Below are 22,382 nucleotides of genomic sequence, written 5' to 3' on the forward strand. Positions count from 1 at the left end.
CAATGTGTTATTTTCTTGTTTATTACAGAAAATATTTGTTGGTGTACATTTCATTTCTGAATTTTTTTAGATGAGGAATGATTTTTAGTTTTATCTGAATTAATCAGACTAATGTTCTCATCTTGAGTATTATTTGCACAACGTTTCGGTCGACATAACCTCCAACCTTCTTCAGGTGTATAAGTCACCATGTTTGTTACAGAGAAGGGGGGGGTAACTCTATACTTTCGAGGATTCGTATTTAGGTTTTAGTTAAAAGTTAAAATAAAAATTATCAAACAAAATGCAAGAAGATATTATTTCTAAATCATTTATAACTAGCAGGACCCGTGTACCGGTGTTGCTTAGTCTAAACATGGCACAAACTCAAACAGATTTCATTGAAAGAAACCCATCCACAAATTAAATTGCGATTTTCTAATGCATTATCGTATACTGGGCTCATTTTGTTTTGTTTAGTTTTATGAAGTGATCTTTAAGTTAATAATGGTGGTCTCAACCAACCAAAAAGCAACGTTAAAAAAAATGTGCTCTTCCTCCCCTTGAAATAAAAAGTAAAGAATAAAAGTTTTTATTTTTTTACAATAAAAAGTTATATTTTGGGAAAAACATAAAATTAATAGGTAAAATGTTATGTCTGTAATTTGTTTTTGGTAGTCCTAAAATCGTGTTAAAAAGCACGTTAATTTACAAAAGAATGTGCCCCCCCCCCTCATAATAGAAAGTAAAGAATAAATGTATTTTTATGAAAAAATATTTTAAGCAATTGTGAAACGATAGAAAATTGTTAGAAAGCATGTTAACTTTGTAAAAAAAAAAAAAAAAAAAAGTTTGCATATGTACACGACTCTTTCACCCCCACCCTTTTATTGGGGGATAAAGGAAAATAATGAATAAAGACAATTTATAAAAACATTTTAACCCATGCTGAAACTATTGGTTCTGGTATTTTTGCAATGAAGGAGAAATTCTTATAGACTGAGGTAATTTCGTTTTGTTTTTCTGAAGCAATTGGTAAAGAGCTGGAATAGAAATTCACACAGCCGGTTTACTAGGCAGTGTAAGGTTAAAAAAAAAAAGAAGAAGAAAACTAAGTTAAAGAAGTTGAGGTAAAGTTTTACCAAAAACTCTGCATAACGAGCCTTCAAACGATTGGTTCTGCTGTCTTTTACCAACAGAGAAATCCTTCTCGACTGACTGAGGTACTATTACGTTTGTATTCATGAAATGGTCTCTAAGTTAAGAACTGAAGCCCACCTTAATATTAAGAAATATCTAAAAGCACGTTCAGCAGTCAATGAAGAAACAAATCCTTCTAGACCGAATTATTTATATGTTATTGTGATTAAGTTGTTGTTAAGTTAAGAATTGGAGCCCTGGCAAAAATAAAATGTTTAAACTTGTGTTAATTAATCGTGTCACCATTGGTTTTGGTGTGTTTTGAAAAAGAAATCCTTATAGACCAAAGTATTTTGTTTTTTATTTTATTTTATTTTTTTTAAAGTTTGCTCTAAGTTAAGCCCCCCCCCTCCTCAATACGAAGAAATGCTGAAAAGCACGCTAAGCAATCCTCAAAGCATTGTTTCTGCTGTCATTCAAAGAAAGAGAAATCCTTCTAGACTGAGGTAATTATTTCGTTTGTTATGAAATGGTTATCTAGGTCAGGAACTGAATATCCGCTTATAAGAAAAAGAAATGTCGAGACTGAGTAGTCCTAAAAGGCCAGTAATAAACAGAAAATGTGAATAATTCTAAGCAAGAAGAAAAATTTGTAACAACGGTCTGCAATGTAACGAAAGTGTAGCATAAGAAAAATAAATAAAACGCAAGTTCAAGTAAATATTATGGAAGAAAATGACGCTATGAAAAAAGTAAGTTTGTTTTTTTTAAACAAAAAAAAGTTATTTCGCTAAAAACATAAAATTGTTATTTTGCAGTGCTGATTTTTTTTTTTTTTTTTTTTTTTACATAGAGCCATTCGAGGATAAGGGTTAAAGAGTGTGCAGTAGTCAATTGGACAATATGTAATTGTCAGTAATGGAAATTCAATAAATTTGTTAACTTAACGGGAACGGCTTATCAAGAGCTTATTTACATTGGACTTGAAGGCAACCATATTGTAGTTAGCTGGAAAGCAGGAAAACGGAAGGCCGTTTCACAGGTGTGCAGTTCTAAGAAAGAAGCTTTGTTCATGGAATCTACGTTTAGATTTAGGCACAGATAAAGAGTGGGGGGAATTATTGATAGTGTCTTCAACTAGACGAGTGTTTCTTGTGAAAGTTTGGCGAGGTGGGTCCATAGATTGAAGCTCAGTCGAGCACTTGCCATGAAAATAACGATAAAGCAAAGACAATGGAATAAAAAGCAAAGACGAGGAATAATTTGTATTATTTAGATTAATCGGACTAATGTTCTTATCTTGAGTTTTATTTTCACAACGTTTCGGTCGATGTAACCTCAGATCTTCTTCAGGTGTATAAGTTGCTATGTTTGATATTGGGAAAGGAGGAGATTTAACTCTACATTTCCGAAGTTTTGTATTTAGGTTAAGGTGAAAATAAATTTACAAAAGATTATCTATATATATATCTACGAAAATGAGAACGTGTGTTCGTGTGAGGACGATTCTCAACTTATATTATCAACAAATTTTTACCTACGGACTTGAAATTTGGTATATAGAATATTTAGACATGTGGAAAATTTTTAATCAGTTTTCATCCGGAAAAAGGGGTGTTAAAGAGATCCAAATTTAAAAATTGGTACATAGTTCTCATCGGATTTTTATCTGTTTGTCAACTGTTTCATAAGGTTTGAAAACCCTTTTTAAAGACCGTGGCAAGCTGGTCTAATGGTTATCGTGCTTGACTTACTGTCTTTAGGTTTTTGGTTCGATCTCAGCTCGAGTATATTTTTTACTTACAAGAACTGAACTGTTTAGAAAAAACATAATACTCGTATGCACATATCTCAGTGTCTTTCCATTTTTTTTTTTACTTCATTTTTGTTTTAAAGGGATTTAATATTATGTTTGATACCGGGCAACGCCGGGTACATCTTCTAGTAAAGTCACTAAATAATATCAAGCAAAACACTGAGGGATTATTATTTCGGAATTATGTGTAACAAAAAAAGGGGGAGGGGCTTAAGGTTTAATTAAGCCATTAACCAAGTGTAAGTTCTTAAAAAAACAAATAAACAAACAAAAAAAAAAACCCTATAATTTATGAAACTTAAATGACCGATGAAACGATTGTTGAATCATATGTTGTTCGGCACTGCTGTCTATTTATATATGTATATATATTTTTTTATACCAAATCTTCTTTTCTGTGTTGTATTTTGAAAATCTTTGAACCTTTCATTCTTAGTGTTACTCGTATATTTTTCCAGGTTCCCCAAGTTCTCCATTGCATTCGCCGCCAAGCATCAAGGTACCAAAGAACATGAACGATAAGGTTGACAAGGAGTTTCGAAAAGTGGCTGACTCTATCATTCAGAGGAGTCAGAAGATCTGCAGTCGTGAAGTTTCAGCCCCTTATGAAATTCCAGAATATCCAATCGAAAAGAACGAGACGCAAACATATTTTGAGCGTAAATTAAGGTTAGTTTTATTTAGACGCCATTTTTTTTTTAACTGTGGGTTTAATGGCCTTTTGGAAATGTTATAACTCTTGTAAACTATTAATCAATTAGATTTCTTTCACAGCATATTAACCCTTTGGAAGCTATTTTAATGTCGAATCAAGTCATTTAATGAACTTTTTTAATCTTGAGATTTTTAATTCGTACTTTAATCTTCGGACTATTGTTCTCCTCTTCAGTGCTATTTTCACAACATTTCCATTGATGTAACTGACCTTCTTAGGTATACCTGGAAATCTGCACAGAATTTCAAACGGAACCCTTTATATAATCCACAGGGTTAGGATGCTCTATCAGCCATGACTAGGTAGAAGTCCTAAGTAATTCGGAGTTGTATTTTGAGTGTCACACAAGTAAACCTTCAACCTTTAGAAAAGTGTAACTTACAACTGAATTTCACCAATTACTTTATCCACTACACCATGTGGCATAGTAGATAAAATATTTGAATAAATGCTATCCCTATGGATGAAATGAATGGTTCCATTCAACATTTTGTATTATTTGGATTCTTCAGATTACTGTTCTTATCTTGGATGTTTTTTTTTTTACAAATTTCGGTCGATGTAACCTCTTACCTTCTTCAAATGTACCCTGTCAAATTTGGGAATCTGTACGGAATTTCCAGCAGAACCCTTTATTTTATTTACATTTTTTTTTTTACTGTTTTTTCCCCCCAAGCAAGGCATAATGCCACTTTGGCATAAAAGCCTACCAATTGGGATCTAATTTATAGGGATACTATATAGAGAGTTGAGCAGCAAGATATTTGTTCACATTATACTTGAACTTCTGCATACCAGTACAGTCGGGGAAGCAGGGACTCTGGAGGAAATTCCAAAGTCTAGCAGTTTGAAGCAAGAGACTTTTGGAGCAGAAGATTATTTGGCATCAAGGGATCTCTACTGTGTAGGGGTGGGATTTTGCTGCTTGTCGAGTCAGTCGGGATTATCTATGTAGAGGGGTTACAAGTGCTCTGAGTTCGTCAGAGCAAATTCCATTAAAATACTTGTAAAACAGTCACAGAGATGAGACAGGTTAAATTTTGATTACTAGTGTGGGACCTATTAGGTTAGTGACACTTTTTTGAATGCTTTCTAAGAGTGAGACTAGTGGCAGATGCACCAGCCCAGGTATAGCAATATTAGTTCATGCATGGGCGAATAGTGGCCTTGTAGAAGTACAGGATACTCTCAGATATGAGTAACCTTCTAGCAGAGTAAAGAGAGCCCACCTTCTTCGCAGTAGCCTTGGCAATATTTGTTTGTGTCAATGTTAAATTGATACTTAATGTATAGTTTGTATCTGTATTTATATCTATTAAATACTTATCTATAGTTTATACCTATATTTTATATTACATCTATATTGTAATATATATATATATATATCTTACCTATATCTATTAAGTAGACTAGCAAGGGGACTTATTCCACAATACATTGTAGTTTACATTGCACTATGGAGAACCTAGTGTTGATTTTATAAAATTTTTATATATAATGGCTTGAAGTAAAGCAAAAATCAAGTACCATAGTTCAGTTGTGCTCTAAACAGAAACATTTACTTCAAACAATAACAACAAAGAAGCTACTATTTTTATATGCTGGGTCTTTCTGCTTGTGTGGTAATAAAACTTGTGATGTTAGGCTGTATAAGGTGTTAACTTTGGTCAAAATCGCCTGTTTCTTCTTTCATCAGATTTTGTTTTTGATTATTGATACTTATTGAAGACATTTTGACACAAAACCTATCCAAGAACACCACAAAGTACATTTGTACAAAATTTCATAGAAATCGACCCAGCTGTTTCAGAGTCCATGGAGAGCGAATTCACACACACACACACACAGTTCCTTTTATATAATAGTAGAGATAATAAATAAATACTATTTACTTATTTTTTTTTACTTGTAGGCCAAACTATGCAGTGGTTTTTGAATGAAAACTAACTCTAAAATCCTAATATCATTCAAACTCGTACTTTAAATTGTTATCCTATTCTTATTCTACTAATGTACTTATTATACATTATGTATAGCATAATAAGGTTGACACATCGGTTCTTATTAAGTCACTAAAGTTAAGCACCATTGAGTCAGTATAAGATGGGTGACCAATTTGGGAATTCCAGGTGCTGTATGTAGGAGAACAGTATTGTCGTCATATTTGGGCCGGTGCATCTGCTACTAGTCTCTCGCTCCTAGACATGGTTCAAAAGAGAGTTGTCAACCTGAAAGGTCCTGAACGGTCATCTAAGCTTCAGCCTATGTCCCACTGACGAAATGTAGCATCCCTCTGCCTGTTCTACAAGTACTTTAACAGTGAATGCTCTGACGAACTGCAAACACTCGTACCCCCTCAACATCAATACCCCCGACAAATCTGACAAACAACTAAATCCCACCCCTTCACAGTAGAGATCCCTAGATGTAAGAGAGCCTTCTACTCCAGTAGTTTCTTCCCCAGAACCGCTAGACTTTGGAATTCCCTTCCGGGTTCCTGCTTCCCCAACTGTACTGACAGGCAGAAGTCCAACTGTAACGTGAACCGACATCTTGCTGCCCAACTCCCCACATAGTACCCCTGCAGATTATGTCATTGATAGTAGCCCCCTATATCAAAGTGGCAATGTGCCTTGTTTGGGGGTGAAAATGTAATAAAAAAAAAAAAAAAAAGTTGCAAAAACCTAATGTCATCTCCCCTAAACGAGGATATACATGCGACTGGGGACCGCTTGTGAATTTCATGCTCCCATGGAACTTCCTCCTTTGGAAAAATCCGGTTGAACCCGCATAGGGTTATCTAACAGATACGAGTCTAATGATTATACCCCATACTTTATGCTTGCCCATCACTTGTAACAAAAGGAGAACCATAGTCTTCAATTTTATTTAAATGTTTTAGAGGAGGAGGGTAAATTTCTACAGTAGATTCATATATCTTTGGCACTAACTCAATTAATCCTAACTTTCCATGCAGAGGCACAGAAATACCTGGTTTAGGACCCAGGTGCAGAGCTACCCCTCTCTGTCCTGATGGACTTGTAGATCTCCCCAGGTCATCCATCTAGGAGAAGGAAAACTCTGGTGTTAAGCCTATGCTACTGATTTCATTTGTTTCAGCACCAAACAAACTGGGTAGGGATGCCTCCTTAGTGCCGGTTGACAACCTCCTTAGAGCTGAATGATCCAAACAAATTTAATCCACAGGGGTAGCATGCTCTTGTTCTGTCAGCCACAACTGGGTAAAAGTCCTAAGCAATTTGTTATTTAAATTTGTATTTTGAATGTCGCTCGGACTGACGATTGAACTTTTAACTTCCAGAAGAATGTAACCTGTGGTGCAGTGGATAAAGTACTTGGTACTCTGTTCTGTACCATTGGATAAAGATTTCCGAGTGCGGCCAGATACACTTGAAGAAGGTCAGAGGTTACATCGGTCGAAACGTTATGAAAATGATACTCAAGATGAGAACAGTAGTTTGAATAATCTAAATAATACAAAGCATTTTTAAACAAATAATAATAAAACAAATTGTATTATCTTTTAATGGAGGTGTTTTTGGTTCCCTCAACAATGGAGGGATTGGGCCTAGTAATTCTCTCCCGTTCGTTTGTTCGCACTTTTCTCAATAACTATGCTTTGGATTTAAAAAAAATTTTGCACAAACATTAGTCATGATGAAAGTAAATTTTTGCCTGAACGAATTTTCCGGGATAACGCTAGTTCCCCCCCCCTCTCCCAAGAGGCTATTATAGAAGTAAAATTGCTCTCAAATCATTCATCTGTTCATTTGTTCACACTTTTCTCAATAACCATGCCTTGGACTTTTTTGAAATTTTGCACAAATATTAGTTATGGTGAAAGTAAATTTTTTTTCACCGCATGCTCAGCTTTTTTTACATCATGATTTGTCAAGGTCTGGAGGCCACTCAAGGATAAGGATTAATGGGTATCATAATTGAAATTTGATAATTTATTTTAAACAACAACTCTTCAAGAATATGTTCATGTTGGACTTGAAAGCTACCATGTCATAGTTATCCAGGAAGCAGTTCTGTGGTATTATGTTCCACAGATGAGCGGCTTTGGGGGAAAAAAACAAACTCTGCTCATGTAGTTTTCACTTAGATTTAGGCATGTCCCCCCCCCCCGTAATTACCTCTGCTATTTTTATGGAGATGAGCATAGTCCTCCCAAACATTATATCCTCCCTTGTGGAGAGAAATAATATAATATCTGTTCTGGTGTTATGAGACCATACTCACAGGCCTTCTCAATTTCTGGTGTGATCCTCCTAAGTTTTACTTCCTCTATTCTTTAAAGGGAGAGTACTATCTATTCTGTTGTATCATCTTTCCAGTCATTACCTCCTCCTTTGGGGGACAGTATGGCATATATTCGTTTGCAATGATATTATTCTCCCAGGCTAGCAAAAATATGCGGATGATAGAAGCATGTATTTGTTAGTATAATATACAGTAAATAATAGATGAACACTTGGTGTGTTAAATCAAATATCTAATTTTGGATGATTTATTTTTCTTCAAAAAACTCATAGTTTTGTAGGAAAAAAAAAATTCCCTCAACAGCTTGAAAACAGGCAAACAGAAGAGTTCAACAGGCGTGTAGTTCTAATAATAAAAACTTTGTTCATGGAATCTACGTTTAGGTTTAAGAACAGATAAAGAATGGGGGAAATTATTAATAGCAGTTTCAGCTAGACGAGTGTTTTTCATGAAAGGTTGGCGAGGGAAACCATAAATTAGAACCGAGAATTTAGTACGGGATCGGTAATTGTATCGATATCGGGGAAAAATACTGGAATTCTACTGCTTGTAGTTATGTAAGAATAGGAGATTTCCATTAGAAATTAGATGGCTAAGAATGGTAAATTTTTACTGTGAAATTAGGCTAAACATTATGGCCGGAAATCGATGTGGGAGAATAAGCAAGTCAACCTTTTAAGTGTTGAACGTTGAATTGAACAGATACTCTTTGTGAGGCTTCTCCACTCACATCTTACAGACAATGCGATTGTTAATATAATTTTTTTTTTTTTGCTGGGGATGGAGCATCCTGCCGGATGCTAGACATTCTTTGGAATATAAAAATGTTACTATTTTCTTTATTTTATTTATTTATTTTCAATACTTAATATAGTCAGTTATTTCGTGTATCAGTTATTTATTGTACTTATTTACAATGCCTCCCCACGGGACAGTTAGACACCAGGGTCGTTTTTTAATGTGGAGAAAAGGTACAAAAATAAAAAATTGTCTCAGTCATGAAGGACTGATCCTCCACCGAAAGAGGACAAGAAATGGAAGTGCAGCATCTGAAGAACAGATACTACACTTTGATCTTGACTAAACTCGATGTGATTGGTTGGCAAACTGAGAGTCGAAACTTGGTCAGCAGTTAGGACTCCTTACTCTGATTCTATGAACGTTCATTGCAAAGTAAGGAAATTATGATACTAGATGCATTTACTTTCACATTACTAACTACCGAGAAAATTCAATTCTTTTATTATGAGCAATGCTTTATGCTAAGTGTCAACCATTAATTTCTTCATTAGCGAACTCAACACATGCATAGGAAGTAAATATAGTTTTCTACAGACAGCTGTTACAGCATATCACAACTTTTCAGTAGGATTAGGTGTCGAGAATGTTTCAAACTGAGATTTGTAACGTGCAAAGCTTTTTTGGGTTATTTTTTCCAAGGGAGTCCTCGCTTATCAAGGCAAGAAGGCCACTAGAGGATAAGTGTTAATGAGTGTACCTTGGTAACCTGGACAATTTTAGTAATCATTAGTAATGGAAATTGGGTATGATTTGATTATTTAAGGGGACGATTCAACAAGAACTTGTTTACATTGAACTTTAAGACAACCATATTGTAGTCAGCTGAAAAGCAGGCCAGTGGAACAGTTCCACAGGCGGGCAGTTCTAGGAAAGGAGCTTTGTTCATGGAATTTGCATTTAGATTTAGGCACAGATAGAGATTAGGGGGGGGGACTGTTGATGGTCATTATAGTTAGATGAGTGTTTTTTGCTATTTTTTTGTGAAAGTTTGTTTGACAAGAGGTACCAAAGATTGGAGCTCAGACGAGCACTTGCTATGAAGATTATGATAGAGCAGAGACAAGCTTGCAATGTCTCTTCTGTGGGGAAAAAGGTTGCAGGGAAGAGAAAAGTAGACACTGACAACAACATATTGATAGTTAGTGGTAGAAATGGATTATTTAAGGGACGATTCAACATGAACTTGTTTATATTGGACTTGAAGATAGCCATATTGTAGTCAGCTGAAAAGCTGGCCAGTGGATCAGAGTTCTACAGGTAGGCAGTTCTAGAAAGTTTTCTTCATGGACTTTATATATAGATTTAGGCACAGTTAAAGAATAGGGGAAATTGTTGATAGTGGTTGTAGCTAGTTGAGTGTTTTTTGTGAAAGTTTGCAAGAGGGGACCAAAGATTGAAGCTCAGACGAGCACTTACCATGAAAATAATGATGGAGCAGAGACAGGCTTGCACCATCTGATTTGTGAAAAGTTGTTTTCTTTGTTTATCTTATGAACTAGCGGGTTGGGGGGCACCCAGCCTTGCCTAGTCATAAAATACGCTTAAATATATTTTAATTCATGCAGATTTCGTATTTATTATTATAGAGCCTAACATTGAAACATCGTAAGGTGGAAATCCTTTTTCCTTTAAATTAAATTAAAATTATTTTTCCTTTTTTTAGGGACATTCTTTGGTCCCTTTTCTTGTGAAAAAGAGATGTTATCTCGAAATATTAAGACATCCACCATCCCGGTTACATCAAACAGGAAGTTCATATTTATTGATTTGTATTGTGATTATCTTGTAAAATAAATGGATATACAAAGTTAATTAATATGGGACAGATGAGAGACTACGGCAGAACTGACAAGGTGTTTTATTTACATGAATTTTTAAAAAACATGATTATTTGGATTCTCTGGACTACTATTCCCATCTTTCACAATGTTTCTGTCGATGTAACTCCCGACTTTCTTCAAGTGCATCTTGTAAAACTCCAGAATCTACAGAGAATTTCAAACAGAAGCCTTTAGTTACTGAATAAGAGTGTTATATATTTGCAGCGGCCAGACGTTCAATGTGGTTTTCGGTCTATATACAAGATGGAACGAGAAAAGTTGTTGCCCTAAAGAAAACAACACTATAGCTTTATTTTAAAACTTTGATTGAAAAAATCAACTTGGGTAACTTGATTATGTAGTAGAGCTGACATATGTTCAATGTAACCACCTTCAGCCTCAATCACTGCTTTGATACAGGTCCGGAACTTAGAGCATGCCTTTTCCACAAGTGCTGGTGGGAGCTTGGCGAATACTCGGCAGATGGTGGTGATCAGACTGGCTTTGGTGTTGTGGGAGGTCATGTTGGTGATGTTCTTGATGTATGACCAAACAAAGTAGCCCAGTGGGTTCAGGTTGGGGGAGGAGAGGAGGAGTAAGAGAAGGGTACAAAGTCATAGTATTCCTTCTGAAACCAAACCCGAGTCTCTTTGGACTTGTGGGCCGGCGCCCCGGGTCTGCCAGGAGTTCACCACACTTTTCAGCACATCCAGGTACACTTTGGTGTTGACTTTCAAGCCGACTTTGAAGATGTAAGGTGGGATTATGTGACCCTCACTTGAAACTACACCAAAGACCATAACCGTGGTCGGAAACTATTTCATCGGCCTGTGTATGTCCCTGTTATTCATATCAATCCAGCGATGCATTTTGAGGGTGTTGGCAATGGTCCTGTTGTCATAACTTGGATCAATAGAGAGCATGAGGTGTACAGTGGTGCATCTCCAATCTCATTCATTGAACATTGTGTCACTTTCAGACATGATAGAAGGCTCCTATCGCTCTTAGGATTTGTGCACAACTGGCCAACTAGTAAATGATCTACAAGAAAAAAAGAAAACCGGTTTTCATCAAACGGAAATGGAATCATGTTGTCTTTTCTAGGGCGACATTTTTATTCTTCTACCCTGTATGTTACTCCGGATTCCTGTAATTTCTAAAAATCAACTTTTGCCATTGTCTTGATATTTACACTTGGCAGCTCAATAAAACACTGGTTATAAAATATTTTGTTTATTCAAAGCAACCTTTTTGATTTCAGAATGACAGTTATGAAATCAGGGAAGGTGCGTATCGCGCGGATGTGGGTCACAGTAGAGAAAAATGTGTCCTTTGTCTTGCCAGTTGTTACCACTCTCTGCCCTCTCCTGTTCTCTGCCCCTCTATTTTATTGGCACAGATGACATCGAGCATTCACCTGCGCATTGTCTTGAAATGTCGGTCAGTGTTACTGACCTAATTTCTGGAGATTCTACGCCCCTCCTCCATTTTGACTTCTTTGACGTCATTTCCAAATATCTAACAAGATTAACATGCTCATGTTTCATCAGCTATTACTAGGTAGAAGTCTTAGTTAATTCGCAATTGTATTTTGAGGATTGAACCTTTAACCTCCAGAAGTGTGTAACTTAAAACTAAATTTACTGAGTACTTTATCCACTACGCTATAGGTCCCTGCATGAATAAATAAAGTGTTCCATTCGAAATTCGTTGCAGAAGATTTCCGAGTTTGACAAGGTACACTTGAAGAAGGTTGGAGGTTACATCGATTGAAACGTTGTGAAAATAACCCTAGAGATGAGAACTGCAGCCTGAAGAATCCAAATAAAATAATTCTCATCTCAAAAATTTGTTTAAAAAAGAAAACGAAAAATATCCTTCAATAAAAAGGAAAGTAAACGGTAAAATGAATGAGAAAAAGGCTCTCAAACATTATTATTTTTGTGATTGTGCTATTTTATTTCTTCTTTAAATTTTCACAGGTCATCTGCTTCGTTACACTATGGCGACTTCAGTGAAAGGTAGATAATTTGTAGTTTCTGGGGAAAAAGGTTTCTTTTTTTTTTCCCTCTCCCAGAATGACATTTTAAAATCTGTGTGTGCTTTTTTAATCTCTTGTGTGTCTTCTTGAAACTAACTTCGTGTTTCAATATAACATTTCTTTTTTTATAAAAATAAAACAAATAACAAAAAAGAAGCAAACAAACAGTTTGTTTAATATTAGTTGTAACCATCCGGCGTTGATCGGAAATTAAAAAAAAAAAAAAAAAAAAAGACTGACTTCAGAAATTAATTTCACTGACTTTAGTTTCGTAATCAAATTATTTTATAAAATTGGATTTTTTTAAAAGTGTGTGTAATATATATATATATATATATATATATATATATATATATATATAATGTGTGTGTGTGTGTGTCATCCACCTAGTACTGTTCCGTTGTATCACAACTCATCAGTGCACTTTTCCCTACTCGAAGATTGAACCTACAACCATCGCATTTAATAATCGGCAGTTCTACTCATCGGCCCATGGGAACGGTGCTTGTAAACGACCTCAACAAATGTCTGTTTTAAGAAACCCTCGCCCATCGCTTTTACAGTGCTCGAGCTGCTTGTTTATTTACAAACAAACAGCGAGCGCTTTAGAGAAAAATATCAAAGATAGAAATGGTGAAAATTGAAAAATTCCAACATTTATTGATCCATCAAATTCAAACAAAGAATTATAACAAAGAAAATTCTTAGTCTATCGATTTTGAAAGATATGCTCTTGTATGATTAAATAAGTTTAAATGTATTGAACTAACAATACTTGGCCTTCGGGTCAAGATCAAAGTGTTTTTTTTTTTTGTTGTTTTTTTTTTTCATGTCCCTCGACACAAATGAAATTTTTATTAATATTGTTATCTTTTTTGTATTTTTTGCTATAAATAAAAAATGTTTTAAAATTGGGTTTAAGTAAGAACACCCTCCTCCCACCACACACACATAAATACAAATTTAAAAGGGTAACCATGATAAAAAAGATGCTGGCCGAGAGAGAAATCTTTTTAAATTTCCGATAGAAACGAGACGGATCAACCAACCTCACCATCCCCCTTCTTTTTGAGTTGACTTGTGCCTAAATTTTTTGTTAATTTTCCCAATTGTACTTTTTTTCCTATGAATAAAAAATTTAATATATCAAAGTGTAGTATCTGTTCTTCAGATGCTGCACTTCAATTTCTTGTTCTGTCAGTGGAGGAGAAATCCTTCACGACTGAGACAATTTTTATTTTTTTATTTTTATTTAAAAATTTTTTATTTTATTTTTGTTCCTTTTCTCCACGTTAAAAAACGACCTTGGTGTCTAACTCTGTCCCGTGGGGAGGCATTGTAAAAAGGAACAATAAAACAATATCCTTTCAAAAATGCTCAACGCATAGGTAGAGCTTTTATAAGTAAAAAAAAAAATTATGCAAACATCAGAAAATCTGAAAAATGCACGTTTATATATCCGTGTGTCGTGAGTGAGAACCCCAGCAAAGTGCTCGATTATAAAGAAAATGTCAAAATAAGAGTAGAATATGTATGTGTGTCGGAGAAGATCAGAAAAATATGGGTGTCGTCGGTTTCAGATTTAAACAAAGGGAAGAAATATCTGATCGCCTATGTCGGACACGTTTCATAGACAAAGGCTGAAAACAGTTCAATATAGGCGACCAGATATTGGTTCCCTTTGTTTGGATTCGAAACCGACAATAAGTTTTTCTGATCTTCTGTCACGTATATGTAATAAATATCTATCTAATATATATAATTTGTATATATCTGTGTGTGCGTTGGCCAAAAGTATTTCAAAGTCTGTAAGCGGACAAATCTAATTTTGTTTTTGACTAACGAATTTTCACTTATTGTTCTTGTTTATTTGCCTTTAGACGAGAGCAAAGTTGGACACAAGGCCAGTTATTAATGTGGAGAAAATCCAGCTCCCCACAAAGGAGCACTCTGACTTAAGACAAAAAATAAAAATTGTATCAGTCTAGAAAGATTTCTCCTTTACTGACCGAAGACAGAAAAGATTAAGTGTAGTATCAGAACAGATACTACACTTATCGTCAGTATAATAACGTGTTGGTAGCATAATAACGTACTTTCTACAGGTTTTTTTGGGGGTGGGGGTAGGGGTTACGTAATCCAGCCCCGACAATATTAAAAAGATAACAAACAGGAATCACAATAAGAAAGTGCCATAACTCATATTTAAGTGACTAGTTACCTCCCTTATAACTGTCATAAATCAACTTGACGAGTTGTCTCCCTTATAACTAAATCATAATTTGCGTTAAAAGTTTTAAAACATTTTTATTTTACTTTTTTGAAGAGAACCCTTTATTGAAGTCTTTTTTTTTTCCTGTCTGCATGTCTTTAGCTAAAAATACACTAAAACTTTTTGCATATTCTGATTCCGTATGACCCCAAGCTGGTTATGGTTAAAAATACTTATTCAGTTGAAGTCACTAGAGACGTGATTAGTGTCATTACGATAATCTGGTCTCTTACCCATTTGTAAGAGATAAAAAGAAAGAAAAAAAAAAAACTTTCCTTTGTTCTTATTAGTAGTAGTTCGAAAAACTATACTGAAACCAAGTCAAATAGTCAGTTTTTAATGAGATTTGTTCTTCCTTTTTTTTAATTATTTTTTTTTAATTATATTCATACTTAGATTCTTCCGACCATTACTGTTCCCATCTTTATTGCTATTTTCAAAACATTTCAGTCGACGTAACCTTATCGAACTTGAAGAATTTTTTTCTGTCAAACTCTTCTGGAGATTGAACGTCGAATCTTCAGTGTGGCCGGCACTCAAAATACAAATGCAAATGACATAAGACTTCTATTCCGTCATGGCTGACGGAACAAGAGCATGTTACCCCTGTGGATCAAATAAAGGATGGGTGGCTGCTGTTGGCGCCCATAAATCTCATTTGTCTTTTCAAATGATCTTGATTTAGTGCCGCCGCGTCTTTCCACGCCCCCATCAATCAAGTCAAGTTTAATTGTCAACAGATGAGCATGGGATAGACAATAATAGTAGGTAAGAGAGAACTGATGAGTTTTTTTTTTCATTTTTTTTATGAATTTGTTTTTTTTTTCATTTTTTTATGAATTTGTTTTTTTTTCATTTTTTATGAATTTTTTTTCATGAATTTGTTTTTTTTTTCATTTTTTATGAATTTTTTTTATGAATTTGTTTTTTTTTCATTTTTTTATGAATTTTTTTTATGAATTTGTTTTTTCATTTTTTATGAATTTTTTTTATGAATTTTTTTTTTCACTTTTTTATGAATTTTTTTTTCATTTTTTTATGAATTTGTTTTTTTTTCATTTTTTTATGAATTTGTTTTTTTTCATTTTTTATGAATTTGTTTTTTTTTTTTTTTTTGAATTTGTTTTTTTTATGAATTTGTTTTTTTTTTCATTTTTTTATGAAATTGTTTTTTTTTTCATTTTTTTATGATTTTTTTTTATGAATTTGTTTTTTTTTTCATTTTTTTATGAATTTGTTTTTTTTTCATTTTTTTTTATGAATTTGTTTTTTTTCATTTTTTTATGAATTTGTTTTTTTTTCATTTTTTTATGAATTTGTTTTTTTTCATTTTTTATGCATTTGTTTTTTTTCATTTTTTATGAATTTGTTTTTTTTCATTTTTTTATGAATTTGTTTTTTTTCATTTTTTATGAATTTGTTTTTTTTCATTTTTTTATGAATTTTTTTTTATCAATGTTTTTTTTTCATTTTTTTTATGAATTTGTTTTTTTTTCATTTTTTTATGAATTTTTTTTTTTCATTTTTTTATGAATTTTTTTTTTTCATTTTTTTATGAATTTGTTTTTTTTTTCATTTTTTTATGAATTTGTTTTTTTTTTCATTTTTTATGAATTTTTTTTTTCATTTATTTATGAATTTGTTTGTCATTTTTTTTATGAATTTTTTTTCTTTTTAATGAATTTGTTTGAATTATTATTTAGATTCTTTTGACTACTGTTTTCTTTTTAAGTGTTACTTTCACAGCGTTTCAGTTGATGTAACATCAGACCTTTTTCAAGTGCATTTTGTCAAACTCCGAAATATATATGCAACCCTTTATCTAATCTACATAAATACCATGTTCTCGTTTCATTCAGCCATTATTGGGTAGAAGCCTTAGTTAATTTTCAATTGTATTTTGAAGATTGAACCTTCGACCTCCAGAAGAGTGTAACTTAAAACTAAATTTTACCGAGTACTTTATCCACTATGCCATGGACCCCTGCATAAATAAATAAATAAATGAAGTGTTCCATTCGAAATTTCGTGCAGATTCCCGAGTTTGACAGAAAGATTTCAAAGAAGGTTGGAGGTTCCATCGATTGAAACCTTGTGTTGATAACATTCAAGATGAGAAATGTAGTCAGAAAAATTCAAACAATATAATCAACCCTCATCTAAAAAAAAAAAATTTCAGAACCATTCTATTAAAACAATTGCAAAAGTTTTCATGTGAATTAGAAGGGGCAGCTGGAGAGAAAGGAAGTAAGGTTTTCGAAAAGTAATTAAACCGAGGAAGCTTAAAAAGAAAAGTTACAAATACTTTTTTTTTTTTTTTAAACCGTTGTATTTTTTTTGTGTGCTCTACAATAAGATAATACAAGACGAGTTTTTGATATCACTCAGTGGAGCTGTGTGTGCATGTGATACCGTTGCGTAGTGTAAAAAATGGAATCCTAAACATTGTCAGTCACTATCTGCTCGTGTAAGCCGCAATTATTTTTTTTTTCAGTCTGATTTACTCTCACTCAGCTTTGACCCCAATCTCTCGATATCTCGGGGGGAGAAACCTCTGGGCGACCAACTCTCATCCACTGTCTTCAACTCTCAACTGTCGTCAACCATTGCAAACACAAGACTGTCCAGAAACGTCTGGCCCTTTTCTCTACACACACAAGATGGTTGATTAGTTTTGATGCCCCATCACAAATTCTGATAGCATTATTAATTGTGGTGATATGCCCTTTTGTTTATAATGAACTAGCTTGTGTGCTCGGCATTGCCCAGGTGTTTGGAGGTGTGTGTTGAGCAAAAAGAAAAAAAAAGAAGTGGTAGTAGACAGGCAGGCTCGAACCCATACCGCGAAGGAGGAAAAGAACATGATAAAAAAAAAAAGTGACATCTTTTCTGTTGCGTCCATCGCCAAACCGGAAGTGACGTATGTTTAAATTAAGGTTAGACAATCGAAAAGAGGGGATGACTTTCGAAAATATCGTCCCTCCCCTGTAGAAAAGTGCCCAGTTGAGGCTGTTCGAACATGCTTTTCCCTCACATATACACACCCACATGTACGCACACACACGCACGCATATACACAGCCTCATACACACATTCATGCGCATACACACACCCGAGCTGTGACGTCACTTTCTTTTAAGTGAAAACGAGACATGCACACCCAGAACACTAACTCCAGTATAAAAGTCAACAAAACCTGTCAACTTCCCTTTTTCGTCTGGACCAGCGTTCGACCTGTTGAGTTGATGAACCAACCGTGCGCCAGAATGTCATTTTTCCTGCTACTATAATGTGGGATAAGCGCACATACACTTTATACGCTTTCTCTCTCCATGAACTGGATTGACTTTCTCACTACTCTATCTCCCCTTTGTTTTGGTCCATCAACACAGACATGTGCGCGACGCTCTACTGAGCTTAACCCTCTTTTTCTACAGGCCGGCTTGCCACTTCGCGTTTCTCTATTGCATTCCCCCTTTCCTTCCACACGCGTAGTCGTCAACGACCGAATGAACACGTATACACCGAATACTTTCATTTCTCAACAAAAAATAAACGACATGTTTATTTTATTCCAGCATTTGAGTTCTTTGTTTCCTTCATTCAATTCGTTTCATTATTTTTTCTTGTAGCGAGTTAGGGTATTTATATCCTGGTCCGCAACAAGGCTGAAGGAATTAATGTTTTTAGCCAATTTTTTTTTTTTTTTTTTTTTTTTTCAACCATTGCAAACACAAGACTGTCCAGAAGTTGTAAATTGTAACAAAACTCACTCTCGCTCCTAAAACTGTCTGTAAATTAACTCTAAATATATTGACATCTATGTTCGGTCCTTTGTCTGAAATCACTGACACATCTTGATTAACTATCCCATTTCAAATGGCCTTTGTGTGCCTTGGTGGATCATTTCCTCATCATTATCTTTCTACTAACCTCATTCCTTAACATTTTGGGGAGAGGGTATCTGTAGTATCATGCCTCTGAGGAATACTGGTTACTCTTTCTAGTATTGTGAATCTTAAATGTTTTTTTTCAAATGTCGGTGCACAATCTCTAACAATTGCAAACTTGTTCATGCCCGTGAATAAACCAAAATTCTGCTGTCTTGGAAAATAAAAAAAACAGCAATGCAACAATAATAATCAAACGGATAAAAGCGATAAGAAAATGGTGTATTTACTTAAATGAAATGTTGTGAGTAAGTATGTCTGTGCGTGTGAATACATGCTCATAAGTGCCAAAGTTCTTATTATTTATCTCCTTTCCACGGTGGGATGATGTGACACAAGGGATCGGAAAATCAGATTTTAAAAGCCAGCACTTTAGAGGAAAAACACTCAGGTCTGAAAAAAAAAAAAAAAAATGGCTGGGCAACCCAGTCGATATTCCTCAGTAGTGGCACCTCAGGCGATTAGCAATAAACTAACTCATTCTCAAAGCGAGCAGACAAAGCATGGACGGGTGAACCTTTTGAATTGCACAGGACCAGAAACGTATTCGAGTCAACAGGGTATAAGCTATCTCAATAAGGTCTTAGACACTGCTGGCTTAAGTGCTAAGGGGAAACCCCCTGACCGAATTCTTTTGCATGTGTTAGTTTATAGGTGTGTACTCATGGTAATGTCAGAGTTTGTGTATGCATGTCCAGAAGAGCCAGACTTAATGGGTTATGTACTGCGGAAGTCGTTTTGTCATTCACATGTGGAGTAAAAATGCAATACAATGCAGTGTATAAATTATCTCCACTGGACCATCTGTAAAAAGTTGAATACGGCAACATGTTTACCAGAAAGAACAATTGCAAATAAGTCGTACATCGTCCGCTATGGCTATGAAATTCTTACAACTTCGTAGCTAGAAAACAGAGCTATTAAACCTGACATAGTGATATGGGACAAGGAGAAAGAAGCAACCTTAGTAGAAGTTAGTGCTCTCAATAATGCTGGATTAAATAGAGCTGAGAGAGTAAAGATAACAAAATACCAAGGTTTTATGTATGAAAAGAAACTAAAGTCTTAGGAAGATCTTCATCATTTCAGTAATTATAAAAGCAATCAGACTCATGAAGTAGAATTTCAAAAACTACCTGGCAAATATACCCAGTGAACCAAGTGCAAGAGAGATACAAACAGTTGCACTTAAATGAACGGTTAGAGTCTTAAAAGCATCTCTCAGTTCGAATATGTGAGATAGCAGGTTTATGCCCGGCATCCTGTAGGATGCCACCATCCCTAGCTAGAACAAAATTGAAAAAAAAAAAAAAAAATAGGAAGTAGAAAATAAAATAATTAGCCTGCTGCTGCAAAGTGACTATATTCAGATGAAATAGATACTATATTTTTTTTTTCTCTCTATAGTGATTCGGAGGTTCAAAGTGCGCAAATCGTGATAGGAAAAATTGGAGCTTGGCCTGATATGAAAACAGGGTTCCTCATGAATGTCTGTTTAGTGAATCTGTCCGGATCGTGTGAGTGAAATCTTTTAAAGTTGTTTGCATAACACATTGGGGAAACATTGTATTTTTCTCTCTTTTGTTGCGTAGGTATTTTGGTTGTACCTTCACATTGCCACTTGTTAGTACTAATCTGGCTTAGTTAGTCTCAACCTTTTAGTAAGTCCTCTCAATGCGTGTTGCAGTGTTGTGACATCATATGACAATTGAAACATGTTAAATATGGCTACACGAGTTTTGTGAGGTGATCAACATCATTATGTCGGCTTGTTTTCAATAGAAGGTCATTACCTTCTTTTCAGATCTTTTAAAGCTTGTGATCATACAACAGTTTTCCATTTTTTTTTTTTTAATGCAATCCTTTGCGTTATTGTTGTATTTTGCAAGTTCTTTCAAGCTGCACCTGTTGGGCAATAGAGGGCAGACAAGGTAGTCTTGCATTGGTTGGTCCTCCTCAACACATTCGCAAATGGTTAGGCCAGTTTTGTAGCCCCATCATAGCTACATTTGATCGCCCTACTCTTGTTTCCAGGCGGTTGAGTGTTTTCCACTGGAACCAGGATGCTTTTGAACTGTGAGGGAGAGAACCTCAGAAGGGGAGATTAGGATGTCAGTAGGAGAGGGGTTATCTTAATGTCTCTGTTCGTCTGTCACTCGTTTCAGTTTAATTAAGAAGTTAGCAAATAACTAAATAATTAGCGAAAAGAGAACGCTAGTTGCTCTCTTTTGAGTTAATACATTTGTGTGTGCTAGAGATTTTTCATCTTAAAAATTATGCAATAATGCACAATTCAGAAGATATGCATAAAGTCCAACGCAAACAAATTCTTGATGAACCGTCCCATTAAATAATCCAATTTACCAATTTTTTACTACTAACGATTCCTAAGAAATTATCACATTGACTACTGTACACTCAATAATCCATATCCTCGAATGGCCTCCGGGCCTTGATAAGTGGTGACCCCTTTATAAAAAAAAAGAAAAAAAAGAACTGGGCGTAATATTTAAAAGAAACTAATCATCTAATAAGAAACCATAAAAAATGAATAATTAATTAAAGTTCGTTTTCCAAATAATATGACAATTAATTAATCTTTATTTAGTCGCTCGCATATCCATAATTGAGTATATTAAGTTCATTTCAATAATTTTTATATATCATGTTTCAAGTATGCAGAAAAGCTTTGATGATTAGGATGCAAAATGTTACTTTGATGTCGCTACCCGTGCGTCACTCATTTTAATTAAGTTAGGAATTTAACTAAATAGTTAGCTAAAAGAACATTCGTCTCTCCCTATGGAGTCAATTTTCTCCTAAATAAAACCTTTAACAAAACTGTCAGCGAACGTCTCCTTGTATCCTCTTTCTCGATGAAAAAAAATGCGTAAAATACCAGTACATATAAACACCTCACAAATGTATATATATAAAGACAATGTATTTTTTTTATTGAAATAAATAAAAAAAAATTTTGTATGTATTTATTAAACTTATATATAATTTTAACAAATATAGATCCAAGATATTGTCTGACAGTTTTATCAATAGAAATAATAAATTGCTTCCCTGAGGGCTGCAATATGGTTCTCTTCAAATCTAATGTCAATAAATACTTGCCGTAAACCATCTTCAGTCATTAAACCTTACTCTCGAATGGCTTTTAGCTTTAAGAAATGGTTTTCTTTGCATGTTCTTGAAGCTATTGGTCATACAACAGCTTCCCACTTTTTTACATAGTTCTTCGCATTATTGTTACATTCTGCAAGATGATTCAAGCTGCACTGGTTGCACAGTAAAGGCCAGACAAGGCAGTGCTGCATCATCTGATCCTTTTCTTTACATACACAAGATGGTTGATTAGTTTTGATGCCCCATCACAACTTTAGATAGCATTATTAATTGTGGTGATATGCCCTTTTGTTTATAATGAACTTGCTTGTGTGCTCGGCATTGCCCAGGTGTTTGGAGGTGTGTGTTGAGCAAAAAAAAAAAAAAAAAAAAAAAAGTGGTAGTAGACAGGCAGGCTCGAACCCGTACCGCAAAGGATAAAAAAAC

The 22,382-nt window shown here is 34.5% G+C and overlaps 1 protein-coding gene across 17 annotated transcripts in view; it reads left to right on the forward strand.

The window, feature by feature from the left end:
- LOC145278055 (AMP deaminase 2-like) overlaps positions 1-22,382 on the forward strand; it is a 420,622-nt gene that overhangs the window by 59,042 nt on the left and 339,198 nt on the right. For 8 of the 17 annotated variants that reach the window (XM_080130285.1, XM_080130290.1, XM_080130292.1 and 5 more), the window contains one exon: positions 3,394-3,604. In XM_080130285.1, the coding sequence (XP_079986411.1) occupies positions 3,394-3,604 (211 nt within the window). Of the gene's footprint in view, positions 1-1,687; positions 1,872-3,393; positions 3,605-12,540; positions 12,580-22,382 lie in introns of those variants that run through there. The other 9 variants (XM_080130282.1, XM_080130283.1, XM_080130287.1 and 6 more) reach the window with 3 other exon arrangements.

Source organism: Euprymna scolopes, chromosome 6, assembly GCF_053919585.1.
Source record: "Euprymna scolopes isolate OS-2025 chromosome 6, ASM5391958v1, whole genome shotgun sequence".
Lineage (NCBI taxonomy): Eukaryota > Metazoa > Mollusca > Cephalopoda > Sepiida > Sepiolidae > Euprymna > Euprymna scolopes.